We start from the raw sequence: 18,378 nt of genomic DNA, 5'->3' as shown, positions 1-18,378 counted from the left end.
ATTAAAACATATTCATTTGCTATTAAAAGAGAAGACGACAAGGCTAAAAAGCAAACAGAAATTGTTTCAAATGAATAAATAGTTGAGTGAACTTGTAGTTCCATACATTATGGGCCTAATTTAGGTAGTAAGTCCACCCAACTGTCAAGAAACCCAACCTTGATTTTGACCCTCAATTTTAATCATTTAGACCGATATTTCCAAATAACCATTTTTATCAAACGTTTTTAAGAAAATGGTTCCGTCAAAGTTGATTTCTGTTATTAATAATCATAATATATTAGATAAAAGTAAAAGGCGGAAAGTTAAAGATCCCTCCCTACATATTTACACTCTTCAGTAATGACAAAGAGAAAGCTAACCATACACAGTTGGACCACAGAGTCGACCGCAGTGCGGCTCATTGTGGTCTGGCGAGGCTCAGTGGGCAGTGGTTCACTGTTGTCAGGGGACATAAACCGAAGTCCCTTTGTGGGCGATTTGATCCATTTCACACTGGCATCATTTAAAGAAAGCAGTGCGACGTATGATTGACGAGTGCGGTCCGTCACTAAGACATCAACAGCTTTTCATGCTTGATTGGATGAACGCGCCACTTACTGGGCTCTCATTGGTACTTGTAATCCTGACAGCTTTTCTGGAAAAGTTGTCGGATTTCACTAAAACTATCCACCAAAATCCAAGGGTGGAAATGGGCCACGCAGTTGCAGTATTATGTTCCATTTTATATCGATAATGCCCAGTTTAAAAGGCTGATTGCAAGGTACGCCAGCTTCGAGAGGCGGTGAGCTATGTCATCATCAAAACCACCCCAGTTGAGCCGCCTTGTTGCCGATGCTCATTTGATTTCAGTGGATATTTTCCACACAGATATCTCCCAGCAAAGCTTTTGATTCATGTGAGGAACAGTAGTAGCTACATTGTCTTGTGAGAGCTGGCTCCAGGCTTTCCTAGAATGTATTTGACATTGTGGGAAAGGTGCTTTCTTGTCAAGAGTTAGATGAAAAGATGGATGCCATTCAGATACCTGTACATTAAACATGAAATACAATGAGGAGACAATTAGCTTTGCTTAGCTTTAAGGCTGGAATCAAGGACTAGCAGGTAGCCTGGCGTGTGCAAATTGAAAAAGACACTTATGTCTTGGACAGTGACAGAAACACTCAAGGAGGTCACTGCATCTGGCCAAGAAACATCACTGAACTTTTTTTTACACCTTGGGTTGTGTATGGATCCTTTTAAGCTGATTATTTTGGTGTATCATGAATCACGCTCTGTCTTTGTCATCTTTCTTTCTCAACCTCTTGTCTTTCCCTCCTTCCCCACCGACCAGCTTCTTTGTTGTGGAGGACCACATCCTTCACACCACACAGGGTTTGGTCAACAGAGCGTACGTGGAGGAGCTTTGGGAGTTGGCGCTGTCCAAAATCATCGCCGCCCTGAGGACGCACTCCGTAAGGACACGCAACCCAAATACAAATACACACGATCGTGATTTAAAGACAGCTGTGACAACACTTTCCACACAAGCACTCTGACACGGTCCTCTGTCTCGGCAGTCGTACTGTGACAACCCTGACCTGGTGCTGGACCTGAAGAACCTCATTGTCCTTTTTGCTGATACACTGCAGGTATGTGTGTGTGATTAATTGCGCACTGTGAGGAAAGGAAAGGCTTGCCATCCCTGCAGCCCTTGTTAACATCATGTTTTTTCTTTCCATTTTGATCTTCTTGTACTTTTTGTTCTTATATTCTTGTATCTTGGCACATGCCAAGTAAGCTATTTGACCCCAGGGGCCCATGAAACTTGTTCAAAGCAATGTTTTGCTGTTTAAAAATGGACGGCTGCCAATCTCTGAAGAAAGACTTTCTTTCTTAATTCGACTTTATTTGAAATAGAAGTTTATCATCTGATGTCAGTTTGCTCTCCACATTTATTCTCCACTGTATGTATGAACTAACCTGAATGGGCTGAGTGTGATGGATTAGAGGATGGAGGGGAGATAGAGGGGATGTGGGTAGAAACCGGACGGGAGAAACATTCGGAGATGAGTGAGAGAGAACGAGGGAGGGGAAGTGATGAATAAACAGTACGATGCCCAAAAGTCATTTACATGAAGTGATGAGGTGCCGCTGAATGGCTGAATTCACCCTCTTCTTTTCTCGTCTTTCACTGACTTTCCTCTCATCGGGGGTTTACTTGCACAAGTGCTGTTTTTACAACACATACTAAACAATGGATCAACCAAAAATGATGTATTTGTGAAAAATTGTATATATAATAGCACGGACTGCATCCTTAAAGGACAGTTTCAAGGACATTGTCAAAAGTGTATTAAGTGCTATTGTATTTTAAGATGTTTTTCACTTTACTATATTTCTTCCTATAGAAAAACTAATTTAAAGATCCCCTCCAGACATGTATTAAGACATATACAAATATATAAAATATGTTGTTTTCCACAAAAACCTTAAAAACAATAAAATCCTTAAAAAATAATCTAAAGTTTTCCTACTAGACACAAGTTTCTCATACTTCACTTTAAAGTCCCTTCTCAGTGTCTGTGCACTGGTGGCTTCACGTTTCTCCATCACTCTTGTACAAGTTTCATACTGGACCAGGATTGACTTCCTAACTATTTGTGATGTCACAAATCGCGCTTGTAGACCCCGCCCCTTAAAATGAGATTCTCAATCAGCACAGAGAAAACCTTCCACTTTCAGCGGTGAAAGTAAAAACTTCTTCTTCCTTCTAGTGTCAAACTCTGCACATACATCATTCAAACAGCACACTGTAGGAACAGGAAGAAAAACAGATTTCTGAGTGGAGGGGTACTTTAATGATGATCAATGTTCTGTATCCATATCGTCCTCCAACCCTTTTTATGTCTTCTAAACTCACATTTGGTGAATTTTATATTTTAGAACCTTTTTACATTTTAGACTCATAAAAGTATCTTTACACAAAACACACATATTTGCAAACACTTAATTGATCGTGCTTAAAAAAAAAAGAAAAATAAACCGACTGAATTCAATTAATTATTTTATTAGTTGTCCTCCACAGCAGAACGATAGAATTATGAGCAAATGTAACTCAAGCTAGTAAAAATGGAATTCCAGGTTGCAGAACACCACGTTGAAATACCAAATTGGTCAAAAAGGTAGAGGTAGTTCCAGCAGAAGCCAAGAGTTCATATATCGGCCTCCTTTTTCATCTATGCTCGCATGTTCAGGTACAGCCGGACACTGACTGGTCGCTCTGGTTTTCCTCTCCTGCAGGGTTATGGTTTCCCAGTGTCGCAGCTGTTCGACATGCTGCTGGAGATGAGGGAGCAGTACGGAGAAATCCTCCTCAAGAGATGGAACATCACCTTCAGGTACTGATTCCTGAGAGACGACGTGCGTGTTTCGGGGCTAAGTTTGTTTTTTCAGCAGCTGAGGACAGAGTGCGTGCTGCGCTGACCTTCCCCTTTCTAGTCATAAGGTCAGAAGGGCGCAATGAGATTGTGGGGCCGCTACTACACACACTCACACGCCCGTGTTGGTTTGTGGGAAACTTCCTCGTCCTGGTTTTGAAGTTTTACGACCAGCCAGAGAGAGGAAGTGTTTTAAAGCAAACGTCCGGAACATTCTCTACCCTTCAGAATGGGTAGTACCCTTACAAGATTGTGTTCATTTATATCTGTGTGTGTGTGTGTGTGTGTGTGTGTGTGTGTGTGTGTGTGTGTGTGTGTGTGTGTGTGTGTGTGTGTGTGTGTGTGTGTGTGTGTGTGTGTGTGTGTGTGTGTGTGTGTGTGTGTGTGTGTGTGTGTGTGTGTGTGTGTGTGTGTGTGTGGGCTTACATGCCATTGTTTCACCATCGCTTTTGTCCAATGACACCAGTGGGACTTGGAGGGAGAACGGACAAACAAACACACACTCCCTCTCTCTCTCTCTCTCTCTCTCTTACACACACACACACATACACACATACGTAAACACACACTGGGGAAGCCACAGGAATGTTGTGTTGTATTGTTGGAGAGGGAGCGCTCTCCGGTTCACGGCCTCTCCATGGAACGTTGGAACGTCCGAACTCTGGAGCGCCAACAAGAAGTGGGGGTGGTGAAAGAGGGGAGGGTGGTAAGAAAACCTCAAGCGTTAGAATGACCCCCAATGGGATGATTGTGTATATGTGTGTGTGTGTGTGTGAGAGAGAGAGAGAGGCTGATGCCATCTCTTTTGCCAGCTCGATTTACCTGTGATTAATTTTTTGTTCCCTCTCCTCTCCAGGCAGGTGTTGGACCAGGACAACTACAGTCCAATCCCAGTCTCGACAGATCAGGAGTACAAACACTACACTTCCCAGTTTCCCCTGCAAGACCCCGAACTGGAAAAGGTAGAGAGCGACGGAGAGACGGAATAAATTTGAGGGATTAGGGCTCTTCGAAATGAACAAACTATTAAATAAAGAGAGAGGAATAAATATAACAGAAAGTGCTGTGTTGCTCTACATAGTCTACTTTCATTTAGAATCTCAAGAAGAAGTGAACTTCATGTGTGAGGTTGCTCGCATGCAAAATGTGAAGTAAATTTGAAAGAAATCTCACATAATCCCTGTTTTTTTTGTTTTCTTTTTGCTCTATTTCCTCTAGCTTCCCTTCCCCAAGAAGCTTCCCTTCTCCGAGTTTGTGCCAAAAGTCTACTGCCAGCTCAAAGAGTTCATCTATGCCTGTCTGAAATACTCTGAAGACCTGCACCTCAGGTACATTCGCACCGGAAAACTTTTTGTCTTTTGTTCATCAATCAGTCTATTGATGTTTCATTTCTGGGGTTCGGTTCCCCTTTGTCAGCCCAATTTGGAAATCCAATGTGTTGATCTGGGGGAAGGCGCCTCCCCACGATACACCTGGAGGCAGTAGAAGTTAGGGCTGGGGGATACGTTAAAATTTTCCAACTGGCTGTCATCAGTCCAACAACCGCCGATGGCCGATATATTCGCATGCATGTGTGCTGCGCCATCCTCTTTTCTCCATCACTTTCTGCCATTGTCTCTCTCTCTCTGTCTCGCTCTCTCTCTCTCTCTCTCTTTTTCTCACCCTCATACATTCACACATTCGGATGCAGCAGACTCTTTCCTCGGTCAATTCTTTCCATTCTGACCAGGGATCCTTTTTTCATTAGATCTGGCCCACATACACCAACTCCGCAATCAAGCCCAGCTTCTGTTCCACGTTCTTTAGAGGTTAAACAGTAACTTTCTGAGCGTGTGTGTGTGTGTGTGTGTGTGTGTGTGTGTGTGTGTGTGTGTGTGTGTGTGTGTGTGTGTGTGTGTGTGTACGTGTGTGTGTGTGTACGTGTGTGTATTGGTTACGGATGATGGAAGAATTAACTAAAACAATGCAGCTACTTTTCTACCGAGGAGACGAGCAATCAGGAAACGACTTCCGCTGTCCAGAAGGATTCCACAGGGCTGGGATTCAGCCAGACACACGCTAAAACCTGCGCACACGCACGCACACACGCACACACACACACACACACACACACACAATACACACTGATCAACATACATGGAGACATATGCTCATATATGTGCATATAAACACACACAGGGAAACTTGAACTGCACATGTAAAGACCCGAAAAAGAAAAAGCTGGACACACACTGCGAGTCCTTCTGTTCGATATGTATTATTAGTGTCACGCTCTGATTTGGTTGGTGGTTTCAAACAAAATAGCATTTTATTTTATTCAGACTCATATCCCCGGGGCTTGTGTGGGGGATATTTTGTGAGCGTATTTGTATCCAGTGTCTGCATGTTCGGTTGTGTTTCTCCATGCCATTGATTTTCTGTGTGTGTGTACATTAAAACTGTGTGTGTTCAGCATGTGTCTATCTGTGTATATGCTGTCTGTTTAAACTTACATACTGCAGATGTATCTGTATTTCTGTTTGTGTGTGTGTGTGTGTGTGCGTGCGTGTTTGTATATAAGTGTGTTGATTCTCCGTGGGGGCTGGGAACCAGGGAGGTACCATTGATCCGTGACCAGCGGAAGAAAGGGAGACGGAGGCAGGAGGAGGAGGAGAGGAGGAGGAGGAGGAGTGATTGGAAAAGAAGTCCTCTAATCAAAGGGAAGGAATTGGCATAATAGGAAAAAAAAAGGAGAAGGGATGAAAAGAAAGACACAAACTATCACTCTGTGTTTATGCGTTTCTGTATTAATTCATGGTGAGATGTTGACCCAGATGGTGAAACACTGTCTTTCCAACCAGTTTAATCAAACCTTCATTTAAAAATCGGAGCGCTGGTTTCAGTCACAGATTATTAGTACAATTAAGCCCAAGAAACAGGCTTTTAAATATGTGCAACAAAAGATGACAAACGGTATTGATGAACAATGCCCTAAAAGAAAAAAAATACACAGAAAAGTACAAGCATAACTGGAAATCCACTAGAAAACACTAACAATATCACAAACTGATGAATAAGCAAATTAAACACATAAAAGTGTAAAACAAACCTTAAATAAACCTCTGCTGGTAAAACAAGCTGCTAAGATGTGGTATTAAACAGGACAAAATAGGGAAATTTGGCACCAGTTGTGGGAAAAAAGTTGTAAAAATGGGTAGCTCTGTGCTTTTTGAGATGTTCCTACTAATACAGTCTGCTTCTGTCTGATTAATTTAATTAAAACAACTTAACAACAGCTTGAACAACTCTGAAATCATCCGTCTGAACTCACAAAAATGTCCAGACAGATGTTTTTGTTGTGTAACAGTTTCTCTTTCTGGTCTCTCTCTGACCAGACAGCACTAATCGCCCTTCTCAATCAGAGTAATGACTCCAATATTTGACCTGGCTTGATTTCTACGGTCCTGCACACCCAGCTATCTGGTTACCACGGCGGCACGCCTTCCTGCCCGCTTCAAACACACACAGATGCACAGGCCCGGAAACAGACGGGATGATGGAGCGGGATTGTGGTCATTGATCCTTCTGACCTCCAACCTTAACCTCTGTTCCCAATTCTGATTTGGTGGAAAGAGAGTATGCTTGAGTGTATGTGTGTGCCATTCTACTTCAAGTGTACATAATGTGCATCGCTTTTCTACCTCCATGTGTTCGTTTTCGTTGTTGTGTCGGTTAGCTAGCGTCGTGGCCGTTGGTCGACTTTGGTCTGAAATATTGACGGATTGCCATGAAATTTGGTATCCATAGTTCCTAGATGACCCTAATGATCCCCTGACTTTTCCTGTAGTGCCACCAGCAGGTAAAAGTTTTCCCTGAGATATCTCCATATCTTCTCAATGGACATTCATTCCTACTGACTTTGGTGATCCGAAGACTTAACCTGTTATGAGTGAAATGTCTCAGCAACTGTTGGTGGGATTGCCAGACATTCATCTCCTCAGATGCAACACTAATGATGTTCAACCAGCATTAGCTGTACTTTGTGTTTAGTGATAATTATGAAATATTAGCATGCCAAAAGGCTGAGCTGTTCACATGCAAGGATGGTGACTGCATCAGCATGTTGACATTGTCATTGTGAGAGCGTCGGCATGCTGATGTTAGCATTTAGCTGGTTGAATGGCTGTAGACTCTACAATACAAGATTGTCTCCTTCCAGCGTAGATCCTAAGTGAATCCATGCCTCTGTGTGATGTAGTATTACAAAGGCACAGGAAACTCTCGAAATTAAGAAAAGGAGAAACACGACAACAAGTATATTGAAAGCGGTTGTTTCTACTGTCGAGTCGTCCCTAAGAAAACCAAAGAATGTACATTCAGTAATACTCGTGTTAACATGATTGGCAGGCTTAGTTTCCCGTTATTTTGGCTACCATGGCTCAAGAATCAGAGATATCACAAAGATCTGAGTGTTGGTTTGGCAGGGGCTACAGCGATTAAGACTGTTCAGCTCTGTGATGTTTCAGGAGAAACAGGAGATGAGGTGATGTTGGCATGAACCTTTTTGTGGGAAAGGCATCAACCTGTAGCCTCGAGGTAGAACAACTGTTTTGGGGAAAACCTGGAAGGTGAAAACATGAGAAACTGCTTTCTCTGGAGCTGACACAGAGATGCCCATGAGCCACACACTCAAACCCAAACTTTCGGTCCAGCATTGCAAGACTGTGGGTGTGAACGTGTCGAACTGCGAATATGAAGCTGGGTGTTGCTGAGAAAGAGCATGCACGCTCAGCCAGCCTGGTTGAGGGAAGGACTGGAAGGAAAACAGAGGCATCTGTCGATGAAAGGGAAAACAATTCTTGGCCACGATTTCCACACAAGAGAGGACAATCAAACAATTCAGAATCAAATCCACTATGTCAGTCTTGAGCGTGCTGTTTGATCACAAACACCAGTAGAGATCCAGCCATGGTGGATCTCATGCCAAAGAGCTGTTAAAGCTAGTTTAATGTAGGTTCCCAGTTCACATGAATCACAGGTGTCACATTTTATTTTGTAGTTGGCGCAGTGTTAAACCAGTCACAGAAATAAAACCGTTTGGAGGAGGTTTTGAGATTGGGCAAAGGTCAATGTCTAAAGTCTTAGATAGTGTAACGGCGTCAGTAGTTTGTCAACCGACCTGTTATGACAGCAAAATGTTTGCACCAAGTTCAGTTCATTTAAATGGAACATTTGGATTTGAACCTTTTGTAACAATTCAAAACGGAGCAAGCTGTTTTGTAAGCTGATTTCTACAGCATACAACCCTGCTGTACAGGTACAAATATACCTTGCATTATGACATAGATGTAGCAAGGTTTGCAGTCAGTCAAAAGACATGAATGGATGCTATAACTACATTCATTCTAAATGTGTATTCTGCTGGTGAGAGTCCGGCCACTCTAATTGGAGTAAATGTAAATATGGCACTTACTGTCGCTGCTAAGTGGTGAGGCTTTACACTAGCCAGACATTGTTGGGCTTTTATTTTGAAGTCACCGCAAGTAGCAACTGCTACTGTAGCCTGATAATAGGGTAACATAAATATGGACATTTTCAGATTTTTTATTTTTTTTGTCAGTGAATTGGTTTTAAATACTTCATTCTGTTGTATTTTGAGCTCTAACACTAGTCCACCATGTTGTGAAGATTAAAAACGTGTGTTGACCTATTTAAGCAGAGCAGATTGTCAAGCAGAACTGATAAGCATGTTTATTAACAATCTTCCAATTTTTTTGTGGAGCCAGAACCGGTTCCAATTCATACCAAGTTCTGGATACATAACCCTGTCATTTTGTGCTACTGCATTGAAGCCACTCTCTCTCTCTCTTTCATAATGTTTCAGTCGAAGCCGGTTTATTTCAGCTAGCGAGCGGCTGAAGAGCTGAACCGCAGTGACATTCAGTATCAGAACTACTGCCGCAGTCACAAAATGACGTAGAAAGTCGTGCTAAGGAGCCATTTGAGGGCGAGAGAAAAATATGAGTGGAACTCCGTTTGCCTGCCATTGTGTGTGTGTGTGTGTGTGTGCACACACTTACAGCAGCTACATACACAGATAGAAACTGTATGCACTCACTCAAACTGCCCATCTCCCAAAAGTCAGCAGAAACACGCACACGGAGAGAGCACAGTGTACGTGGCTGGCAAATTGATGACCACAGTTGATTTCTATTAAATGTGGGCACAGTCACTCACTGCTTCACATTCAAATAAGGACATTGTGTGTGTGTGTGTGTGTGTGTGTGTGTGTGTGTGTGTGTGTGTGTGTGTGTGTGTGTGTGTGTGTGTGTGTGTGTGTGTGTGTGTGTGTGTGTGTGTGTGTGTGTGTGTGTGTGTGTGTGTGTGTGTGTGTGTGTGTGTTTTTGCATGTTCCTTAACACTGTCCAGAGTGTGTTTGGTGGTAGAGTACGTGCATACCTGTGGCTTCCTGGCTATGTGCTCCAACCTCTTGCTGTTTTCACTGCTGACTTGTCTTTTTTTTTTTTTCCTTTATTGTTGTTATCATTGTTGTTGCTCTTTGTGTATTTTTAGGAAATACCTCCGCACGTCTCCATCCATTCCTCACTGTGCCGTAAACATGCCTGCACCGAAGGCACTTGGCTTCCTTCTGACAGCGTCGACCACCGCGCATTTATTGTGACTGATGGCAGCATAAATATAATGAAATTAGATCCAAGTACTGCGGTGTGTCTATATTTGTATATGCGTGTGTGTGCTTGCAGAGTTCACTAGCATACATTGACTTTTTGCCACTCTCCACACACACACACACACGCACCGTTTTTGTCCACTCGGCACTTCTGCCGCTCCAGGAATTTTTCCCCCCCTGCTCCAAATTGTCGGAACGTTTTTAGGATTCCTCCGATTTTTTTGGAAAGAGAGTGAGTTTGGAATTCCAGCTCTCGCTCTCCCTCAGGCGACACGGTGTGTGTGTGTGTGTTTGTGTGTGTGTGTGTGTGTGTGTGTTTAGGTTGAATTCCAGGCACAGATAATTTACTGATTTGGTTGGAATGTGTTTGTTACCCACAGGGCGCTGGAATCGAACGCACTAAAACACACTTGAACACAGATTCTTCTTCATCATCCCGCAGCGGGAGAAAGTGATCGCTTTTGTTTCCGCTGATTATCGATGTGTGTTTTGACCTCTTTGACCTTTTTCTGATGAGTGTGTGTTATACTATGAAATGCTGTTTTATTGTTTTTGTCCCCTCGTTACTTCACGCGCCGCTCCTTGAAATGTGTACTCACCTTCTCTTGACTTCTTGACGCTGTGTGTGTCAACATTCATCCATCTCCTCCTCATGTCAGAGTCAAACAGCATCTGGACTCACACAGGCCCTCAGTTCATCTTTTTGTGCGGCTTCCAGGAACCAGTTATTAAACAGGAGGTGAAGCCTCGCCAGAGAGATGCACGCTGCCATGAACAACCTTGCTAGACTCCTAGAATTGTGCAGTAATTTGTCTGGGTTTCTTCAGCAAACATCACCCACATTTCAAACATAACAAAATTGAAAGTATGTCAGATTTTGTAAGTGGGTCTGATTAGCGCCATCAAACATTTGTTTTAACAGGAAATTTGAGCTCATTTCAAATTTAACAGCCTGCTGGCTTACTTTATGCCTTGTTGGCTGTGCAGAGGTGGTAATTTTATGACCATTTAAAGTCCGCTGAGAACGGGGGTAGGTAAATATTCAAAAAACGCACGGCTAATATCAGAACAGGTGACAAACGGGTCCAAAAAGTCAGCCGTTAGGATATTTTATTGATATGGGGATGATTTTTGGATTTGTTCTTTTAGTGGTTTAGGTCAATTATTTTCAAGCTGCAGTCTTATCGGGAGATTTAAGGCAATGTTAGACTTCTAATGAGCCTGACAGCTCATAACATGGTAATGTACTCATTTAAATTGGCTGACATTTAGATTTTTTTCCAAATGGAGAGATTCACAGACTGAGAAATTCACTTAAACTGTTTGTACTGGCTTTCAGACGCAGCAGCTCTCTGCGAGAAATGGAAGAAACCACTTCTGCACAGTCACTGATTCTCTGCCGTTCTCTCTGTTTATGGACCTGGGTGTGTGTTCATGTATATTTGTGTGTGTGTGTGTCCTCAGTTCCACGGAGGTAGACGATATGATCCGTAAGTCGACAAATCTGCTGTTGACCAGAACCCTCAGCCACTGTCTGCAGTACGCCATTAAGAAGAAGAATGTCGGGCTGGCAGAGGTACTTGTGTGTGTGTGTGTGTGTGTGTGTGTGTGTGTGTGTGTGTGTGTGTGTGTGTGTGTGTGTGTGTGTGTGTGTGTGTGTGTGTGTGTGTGTGTGTGTGTGTGTGTGTGTGTGTGTGTGTGTGTGTGTGCAATGTGTAAGAAAAAAAAAAAAAAAACCCCTCTTGTGATAATCTCTCTCAGAGGGAACGAGCTAATGTTGTTTGCACAACTTCAGTGTGACTCCGTTGCTCAGAATGGTCATTCTCAACCTTTTTCCAGCTCATTTACTCTCACAAAAACAGCCGTTTCCTCTTTTCAACCTGCTGTTATTGTTGTTGTCATAACTGTGCAGAACGGTGAACTGTGATACAGAGTGGTAATTTTTATTTTCCACTTCCCTGTGCTGTTTGTTTCCACGCTCAATGATCAGCCTGGAGACCAAACATCATTAATTCCCACGAACAGGATGTAAACGATAAAAAAAAAAAAAAAAGGGTGTTATGGAAAAATTCCGCATGTCCGCTTCCTTTATTAAACAAGTTCAGTTAATAGTCAGGAACTGTGCTGAATTTCAAAATAAGGAGCAGAATATCAAGAACAAGTGTCCGCGCGGAGGCTTATGATGCAAAATCCAATAACACAAATGAGTGTCGGTCGACTGATTATAGTAGAAATTAAACATATTGGCTCTATTATGTTCTTTTGTTTTATTTTATTATAACTTTTCCACACAAAAAAATCTAATTAATGAATAAATAAAGGCACAAAAAAAAGTTTACCTCTTGACATTTACTGTCTTAATATAATTGCATAATTTCAAAATAAAATCACAGAGCCGCTTAGATTTTTGATAGAAGATGACAGAAAAGGTATCATAATAATAATAACATAAGAGAAAACATAATTCCCAAATGTATTCCACACAGTTACGCATTTGTAGGAGAAACATACTTTTTATATTCAATGTCTGGCCTGTGGGAACATTTTTATATGAAACATACCACCAGCTTCCCCGTGTCATTTCTGTGTCCTCTGTTTGCCTCCAGCTGGTGCAGGTGATCATAAACACCACCCACCTGGAGCAGAGCTGCCACTTCCTGGAGGAGTTCATATCAAACATCACAAATGTCCCACCTGACACAGCAAACGCTACCAAGCTGTACGGGACCTCCACCTTTAAGGTAAAAACATAAAAACTCTTTATGACCTTCCTGTATTTTCTTTCCTTTAATTTCCTGTCCTTCCCACCTTTTTTTAATCTTTTTTTTGTCCTGGTGTATAACAGAAACACAGATGTATCTCTAAAAGTAGTAGTAAACCAAGGTAAAGCAGTGAACATGACAGCAAAACATTGATAGTTAATAAAAATCCGATCTCTGTCTGCTTGCAGGACGCTCGCCACGCGGCCGAGGCCGAGATCTACACCAGCCTCAATGCCAAGATCGACCAGTTCCTGCAGCTGGCGGACTACGATTGGATGGCCGCGGTGCAGGGAGGCGGGACTCTGGACGCCAGCGACTACCTGATTGACCTCATCGCCTTCCTGAGGAGCACCTTCAGTGTCTTCACCAACCTGCCTGTAAGCACGCACACACAATATATTAAGATATATAACATAATACACAACAATAAAACAAGATTCTAAAAGGGAAAATAAACAATTAGAGCAGATAAAACTAAAGGTGACATTAATGAAAGGCTTTTTCTAAAAGATTTAAGTCTTAAGAAGTGATTTTAAAGATGCTCACACTTAAAGACAAAGCCTAAATATACAAACATATGCAGCCACATACACAAAGGTTACAACAATAAATCAGAATTTTTTTTCAGCTTTTATTGCTTTCATGTCTTTATCTTAAATATGAAGCGTATTTTCCAAAATCTTCGCACTTTTCCTTTAAACCATGTTGTCAGAGAAAAAGTTTATTAAAACAGAAAAGACAAAAAGTCTATGTAGCCAGTGGACATAAATCAATAATATTTATTTGATTTTATTTCTTCTACGATTACATCGAAGGACAGCTGTTTAATTTGTGTGAGCGGTATGTGTGTATTCACCGTATACTTACCCGGTATACGTGCCTCGGTTGCGTTATATAAGCTCGCGCACCAGTCTCTGTGCATGTTAGCGTGAGACATCACAGGGCAGGACAATCTGCTTTAGTTCGTTAGAGTATCAGCTTGTTACTGGTTAGATCGTTAACATGGGGCCCGTTAAGCTCATTAAAGGGTGAGCTGGTCAGGTCAGCAGCACCAGATTACACACCGGCTCAGGCTATTGACTCTACAGCCTGACTGTAATGACATTATACGCTGTTATCTGGATTTTATAATGCACTATGAACAGTATAGAATGTATTGCAGGGTGTAGGTAGGTTCCTAGTGGTTATATCAGAGGAAATCTGGCCTGACAGAGCAGCATTAGCGTCAGAAGGGTTTCCTTCTATAACAGCTATTATAAATGGAAAAAGTAGCAAGTCCCTTTTTAATGGTGAGATTTGTGTTACCTCAAAACAAACGTCCTAGACCCAGAATTTATCCTGACTTCTGTATTTGTATTTGGATCTTTCAGCAGTGAATTATGGAGCATTTCCTTAAGTTTTTATGTACACAAATAAACACAATCCATGTTCCCACTCCGGTGTGAGATCATTTAAGCACATGGACAGTTCTCATGAAACTTACAGCGCGCACACACACACACACACACACACACACACACACACACGGGTTAGTTTTAAGATGATTGCACACACAGATTTGGTCAAAGCGGGTCACAAGGCCATTAGGCCACACACACAAGGTGGTCGAGCTAAGTGTTTTCCAGCACTTCTAAGAAGCTTTTCCTACACCCCCACGAGCCCCGGACATGACCCCGTCACACACACTTTAACACACACTTTAACACACACACACACACACACACACACACACACACACACACACACACACACAGAGTGTGGGGCCTCCTAAGTAGATCAGATGCTATGGATCTAAAAAGCTGGGTGGTATGACCCTCTGAAACAAGAGTGGATCATATAAAAGAGTAGAGTTGCACAGGAATGAATTGGATACTATTGAAGGGAGTAGACTGGACAGGAGTTTAAAACACGGACTGTACAATATGCTGACTGTACAGACGTTAGCTGTAAGTAGTAGTAGCAGCTTTTTTGATTCCACACATTCTTCTTGCTCATCAAACCTGGCACCTACATTACCCACAATGCAGCCGGCAAGTAGTGGTTAACGTAGCCTCGACGTATATAAGAGAAGAGAATACAGTATTTTTTAATAAAGCTCCAGTAGACGAGAATAGAGCTACATTTTGGAAGCTCCAGCTCACTCAGAGGGGGGTTAGGTGAGAGAATATTTGAGGTGGAAGAGAGGCGTTGGAGAGAGACCAAGAATCCAACCACAATCCAAGTGATTGTTTTACATTTTTTATGACTGTAAAAAAAAAAAAAAAGAAATCTGAGGTGTTATGCAGTAAACACACTGAAAACCCAACACACACACACACACGCTCACACTGACCCGTCTGTACTTGTTAAATGAAGGCTCACCGTGACACAGCAACATTCTTGCAACAGTCTGGCGTGCGCCGTATGTGTGTGTGTTTGTGCTCATGTGGTTGTTTAAACGGCTCTAAATGTAACTAGTTGGAAGCAGACGTGCACTAAAAAAGCTCAGCGGGCTCACATTACTTCAGCAACTAGAGAGAGAGAGAGAGAGAGAGAGGCGCACACCTACATCGCCCCCAGTTCTCACTAGAGAGGAGACTGCTGCCCTTTCCCAGAGCTAAGAATACCACTCGGAGTTGAGTGCTAGCTAAAAGCTCATAATCGAATTGAGCTCAAATTCAAAGATAGAACGGGGGGAAGGCATGAAAAGGCCTCCGGAGTGAAAATAATCATGTGAAAATGAAAAAGGAAATTCTGGACCTGTAGTGCTCCAATTTTTATGCCTTATGAGCTCCTTGATCAGTTTTCTGCTGCGCATAGAGAAAGTCTGGCGGCTGTGTATCCACGACTTGTCGAGTTCTCCATGGTGCTTCAGCACGTCGCAAAAAAATTGCCAGATAAAGCCAGATTAGCATCATCTCAAGGGGCTATGTGCAATAAATACTTTGCGCACAGAGGTGGAAAAAGCTGCCAATGACCTCGCGGGGATTTGATGGACGACTGTTATTTCCATGCAGCCGTTACACTCACTTCACTTTCCTTCAACTTTTCATGTCTCCCATTAATAACAGTTTCACTGTTTTGCCATCCGCTAAATTTCCCGGTTTATGTTTCTTACCGTAGGGAACACCCGTAGAACACGCGACCTTACCGGTGAGTATCTGGGTTGTTATGGTAACGGAGTGATGTTTACCAATCCCTGACTGACCTTGTTAACCCTTCAACTTTGACCCTAAATCCCCTACTTGGAGTTAGTTCACCAACCAAGCATGTGAGATGAAGGGGGGGGGGGGGTGATGCACGTTTGCCTGAATCTGTGTTCATGTGCCCAAAATCTGTGTCCCAACCAGGGAGGGAAATCACAACCAGCCACCTGCCAGCGCTAAACAATTTTTGTTTGCGCTCAGGCCGACGTGCCAGAAACTTTGGCAGGTTTCGACATAATTTGGAGCCGCTCCGCTCTAACTTTATTTAAAGCTGACATTTAAGACTTTTATTTGATGTAGTTACCCAGTCTTGACCAGAGAAGATGACAGCATGACTGGTGAATGAAATAGTCCATAATGAAATAAAAAACCCTGTATTTACCACTCATTGCACCAGACAAAAATACATTTCCAACCCTGGTATCTGTCAGATCAGATGTGGTTTTAATTCCTTGAAGTGAAGTTGCTTGCACTGGCTTTGTGTGTGTGTGTCAAGGTTACATTCAAAGAGAAAACACTCACAAAAGTGCACCAGTCCAGACTTCATTTTTGTGGTGTTTCTTGAGCGACGTGAACAAATACCTGCCATAACGCAGAAATCTGTGATTGTTCCACAAGACTTAACCTGGATCCGCTCCCTTTACGCTGAGTTGGAGATTGACTATGTGAATTTAAGTCCCAAACGCATAAGTAGATTCCCATTTTTAGTCATTTTCCAAGTCCTGAATCAGAATAAACACCTGTAATCCTCCAGATTTATCCTGAAACTCATTTCTGTCACATTTTCTGTCACAGATGTAGTCGGAGCAGCATTGAACTCGAGGGTGTCGCGCCTCAGTATCATATTTTTTATTTTTTTGTCGTGATCCCACCTCTTGACTTTTGGCTGCCCTAACTTGCCGTTCATTTGACTGACAGGTTTCTGGATGGACAGAGAGAAAATTATACGCCGTGTCGAATCCCTTCCAGGAGTTGTGAATCAGTGCGTTATGGCGTTGTGAAGCAGTGACTTACCGTGCTGCTGTGTTTCTAACTCAACCTGCTTCTAGCATTATGAGGCTAAAGTTGAATTCAGCTGGGAGCGCTTCAACGTAAACTGTGTCCAGACTAGGAGATGCAAATAAATCTGTTATTACACTGAACACTTTCACATATGAGGTTCTGGCTGTTCTAACGCATTTGAGTCTTTTTATATGAAGTTCTTGATTAAATTTAGTGCAAACATGCTCTTAGTATGCCTTAAATGTGGAAATATCCCCCACGAAATATGTTTATTTGATGTGTATTCAGTACCTGTGCTTCCTGGGTCAGATCACCGGAGCATTTGTAAATAACTTGTCATTGTCAATGCCAATTTGTGCTACAGCTAACTGAACAGGACTGCTTGAGTCGTGTATTTGACCACACACAGACAGATTAATTTACCCTGAAAATACAATGTGTTTAAATATGAGACCACATCCCTTTTTTTTTTTGACCACAAACACACATACAGATTTTTCTCTTGTTGCATTAAGTCAGCTGGATTAGAACAAAATTGGCAGGACCAGTTGGAAGCTTCATTAAACCTGTTCGAGGCCCCTGAAAACGTGGTGGTGGTGGTGGTGGTGGTGGTGGTGGGGTGGGGTCTGAAGTACACTTTTGGTTCACTCTCATAGTATTGTTTCCAGACACAGCAGGCACTGTTTTCCACAATAAAGCCCTAAAACTTACTGTAAGTGACCTCCCTAGCACCGCAAGTGAAGAGACTAGCTGGTTAACAAGTTAAAACCGCTTCAAATAACTCTCTAACTGCTGGAGATAAGCAACTGGTTACTAACTTTATGATAACTTTATGAGGTGATAGTCAGTTTTGTATTTACAGATTGTTTCCAATGAACCACGGTGACCTTAAAGATCAATTATTGCAGATTTCTTTTTGAAGTATTTCTCTATAATATGAAATATTCCTGACTAAATAAACAACAATCAAAGCTAAAGTTTGGGGGGAAAAAAAACATTCTTGGCTATGTGTTTATTCAGAGTTTAACAGTCGAAACCTCTTTAAAAACCAGATAATCTGCTTGATAAATCCTCATTGGGACACGACGTACGTGACATCACTTATCTCCACCGTCCACTTCAAGCCAAACCAAACCACTTCAAAAGTTCTCAGACAAAAACAAATACAGAAATCTCTCATTAGAAATATCAAAAGGTGTTATGAGTTTGGCAGAAACTTGTGTTTATGTAGAGCCCCATAGCTCATATATTAAGAATCATCATTCTTTTTTAAAGGACCAGTGTTTACAATTTAGTAGCATCTAGTGGTGAAGTTGCAGTCTCTCATTTTCTGCCAATAG

The 18,378-nt window shown here is 42.2% G+C and overlaps 1 protein-coding gene across 2 annotated transcripts in view; it reads left to right on the top strand.

Moving 5' to 3' along the window:
- Positions 1-18,378, top strand: part of exoc6b (exocyst complex component 6B) — a 97,249-nt gene that overhangs the window by 39,643 nt on the left and 39,228 nt on the right. The window contains exons 11-19 of one of the 2 annotated variants that reach the window (XM_051400052.1): positions 1,334-1,454; positions 1,560-1,631; positions 3,283-3,380; positions 4,276-4,381; positions 4,638-4,747; positions 11,554-11,665; positions 12,696-12,830; positions 13,040-13,228; positions 15,954-15,983. In XM_051400052.1, coding sequence (XP_051256012.1) covers positions 1,334-1,454; positions 1,560-1,631; positions 3,283-3,380; positions 4,276-4,381; positions 4,638-4,747; positions 11,554-11,665; positions 12,696-12,830; positions 13,040-13,228; positions 15,954-15,983 — 973 coding nt within the window. The remainder of the gene's footprint in view (positions 1-1,333; positions 1,455-1,559; positions 1,632-3,282; positions 3,381-4,275; positions 4,382-4,637; positions 4,748-11,553; positions 11,666-12,695; positions 12,831-13,039; positions 13,229-15,953; positions 15,984-18,378) is intronic. The other variant, XM_051400054.1, reaches the window with a different exon arrangement.

Source organism: Dicentrarchus labrax, unplaced genomic scaffold (genome assembly GCF_905237075.1).
Source record: "Dicentrarchus labrax unplaced genomic scaffold, dlabrax2021, whole genome shotgun sequence".
Taxonomy (NCBI): Eukaryota; Metazoa; Chordata; class Actinopteri; family Moronidae; genus Dicentrarchus; species Dicentrarchus labrax.
The sequence above is the reverse complement of the archived record's forward strand: the minus strand, read 5'-3'. Positions and strand labels throughout refer to the sequence as shown.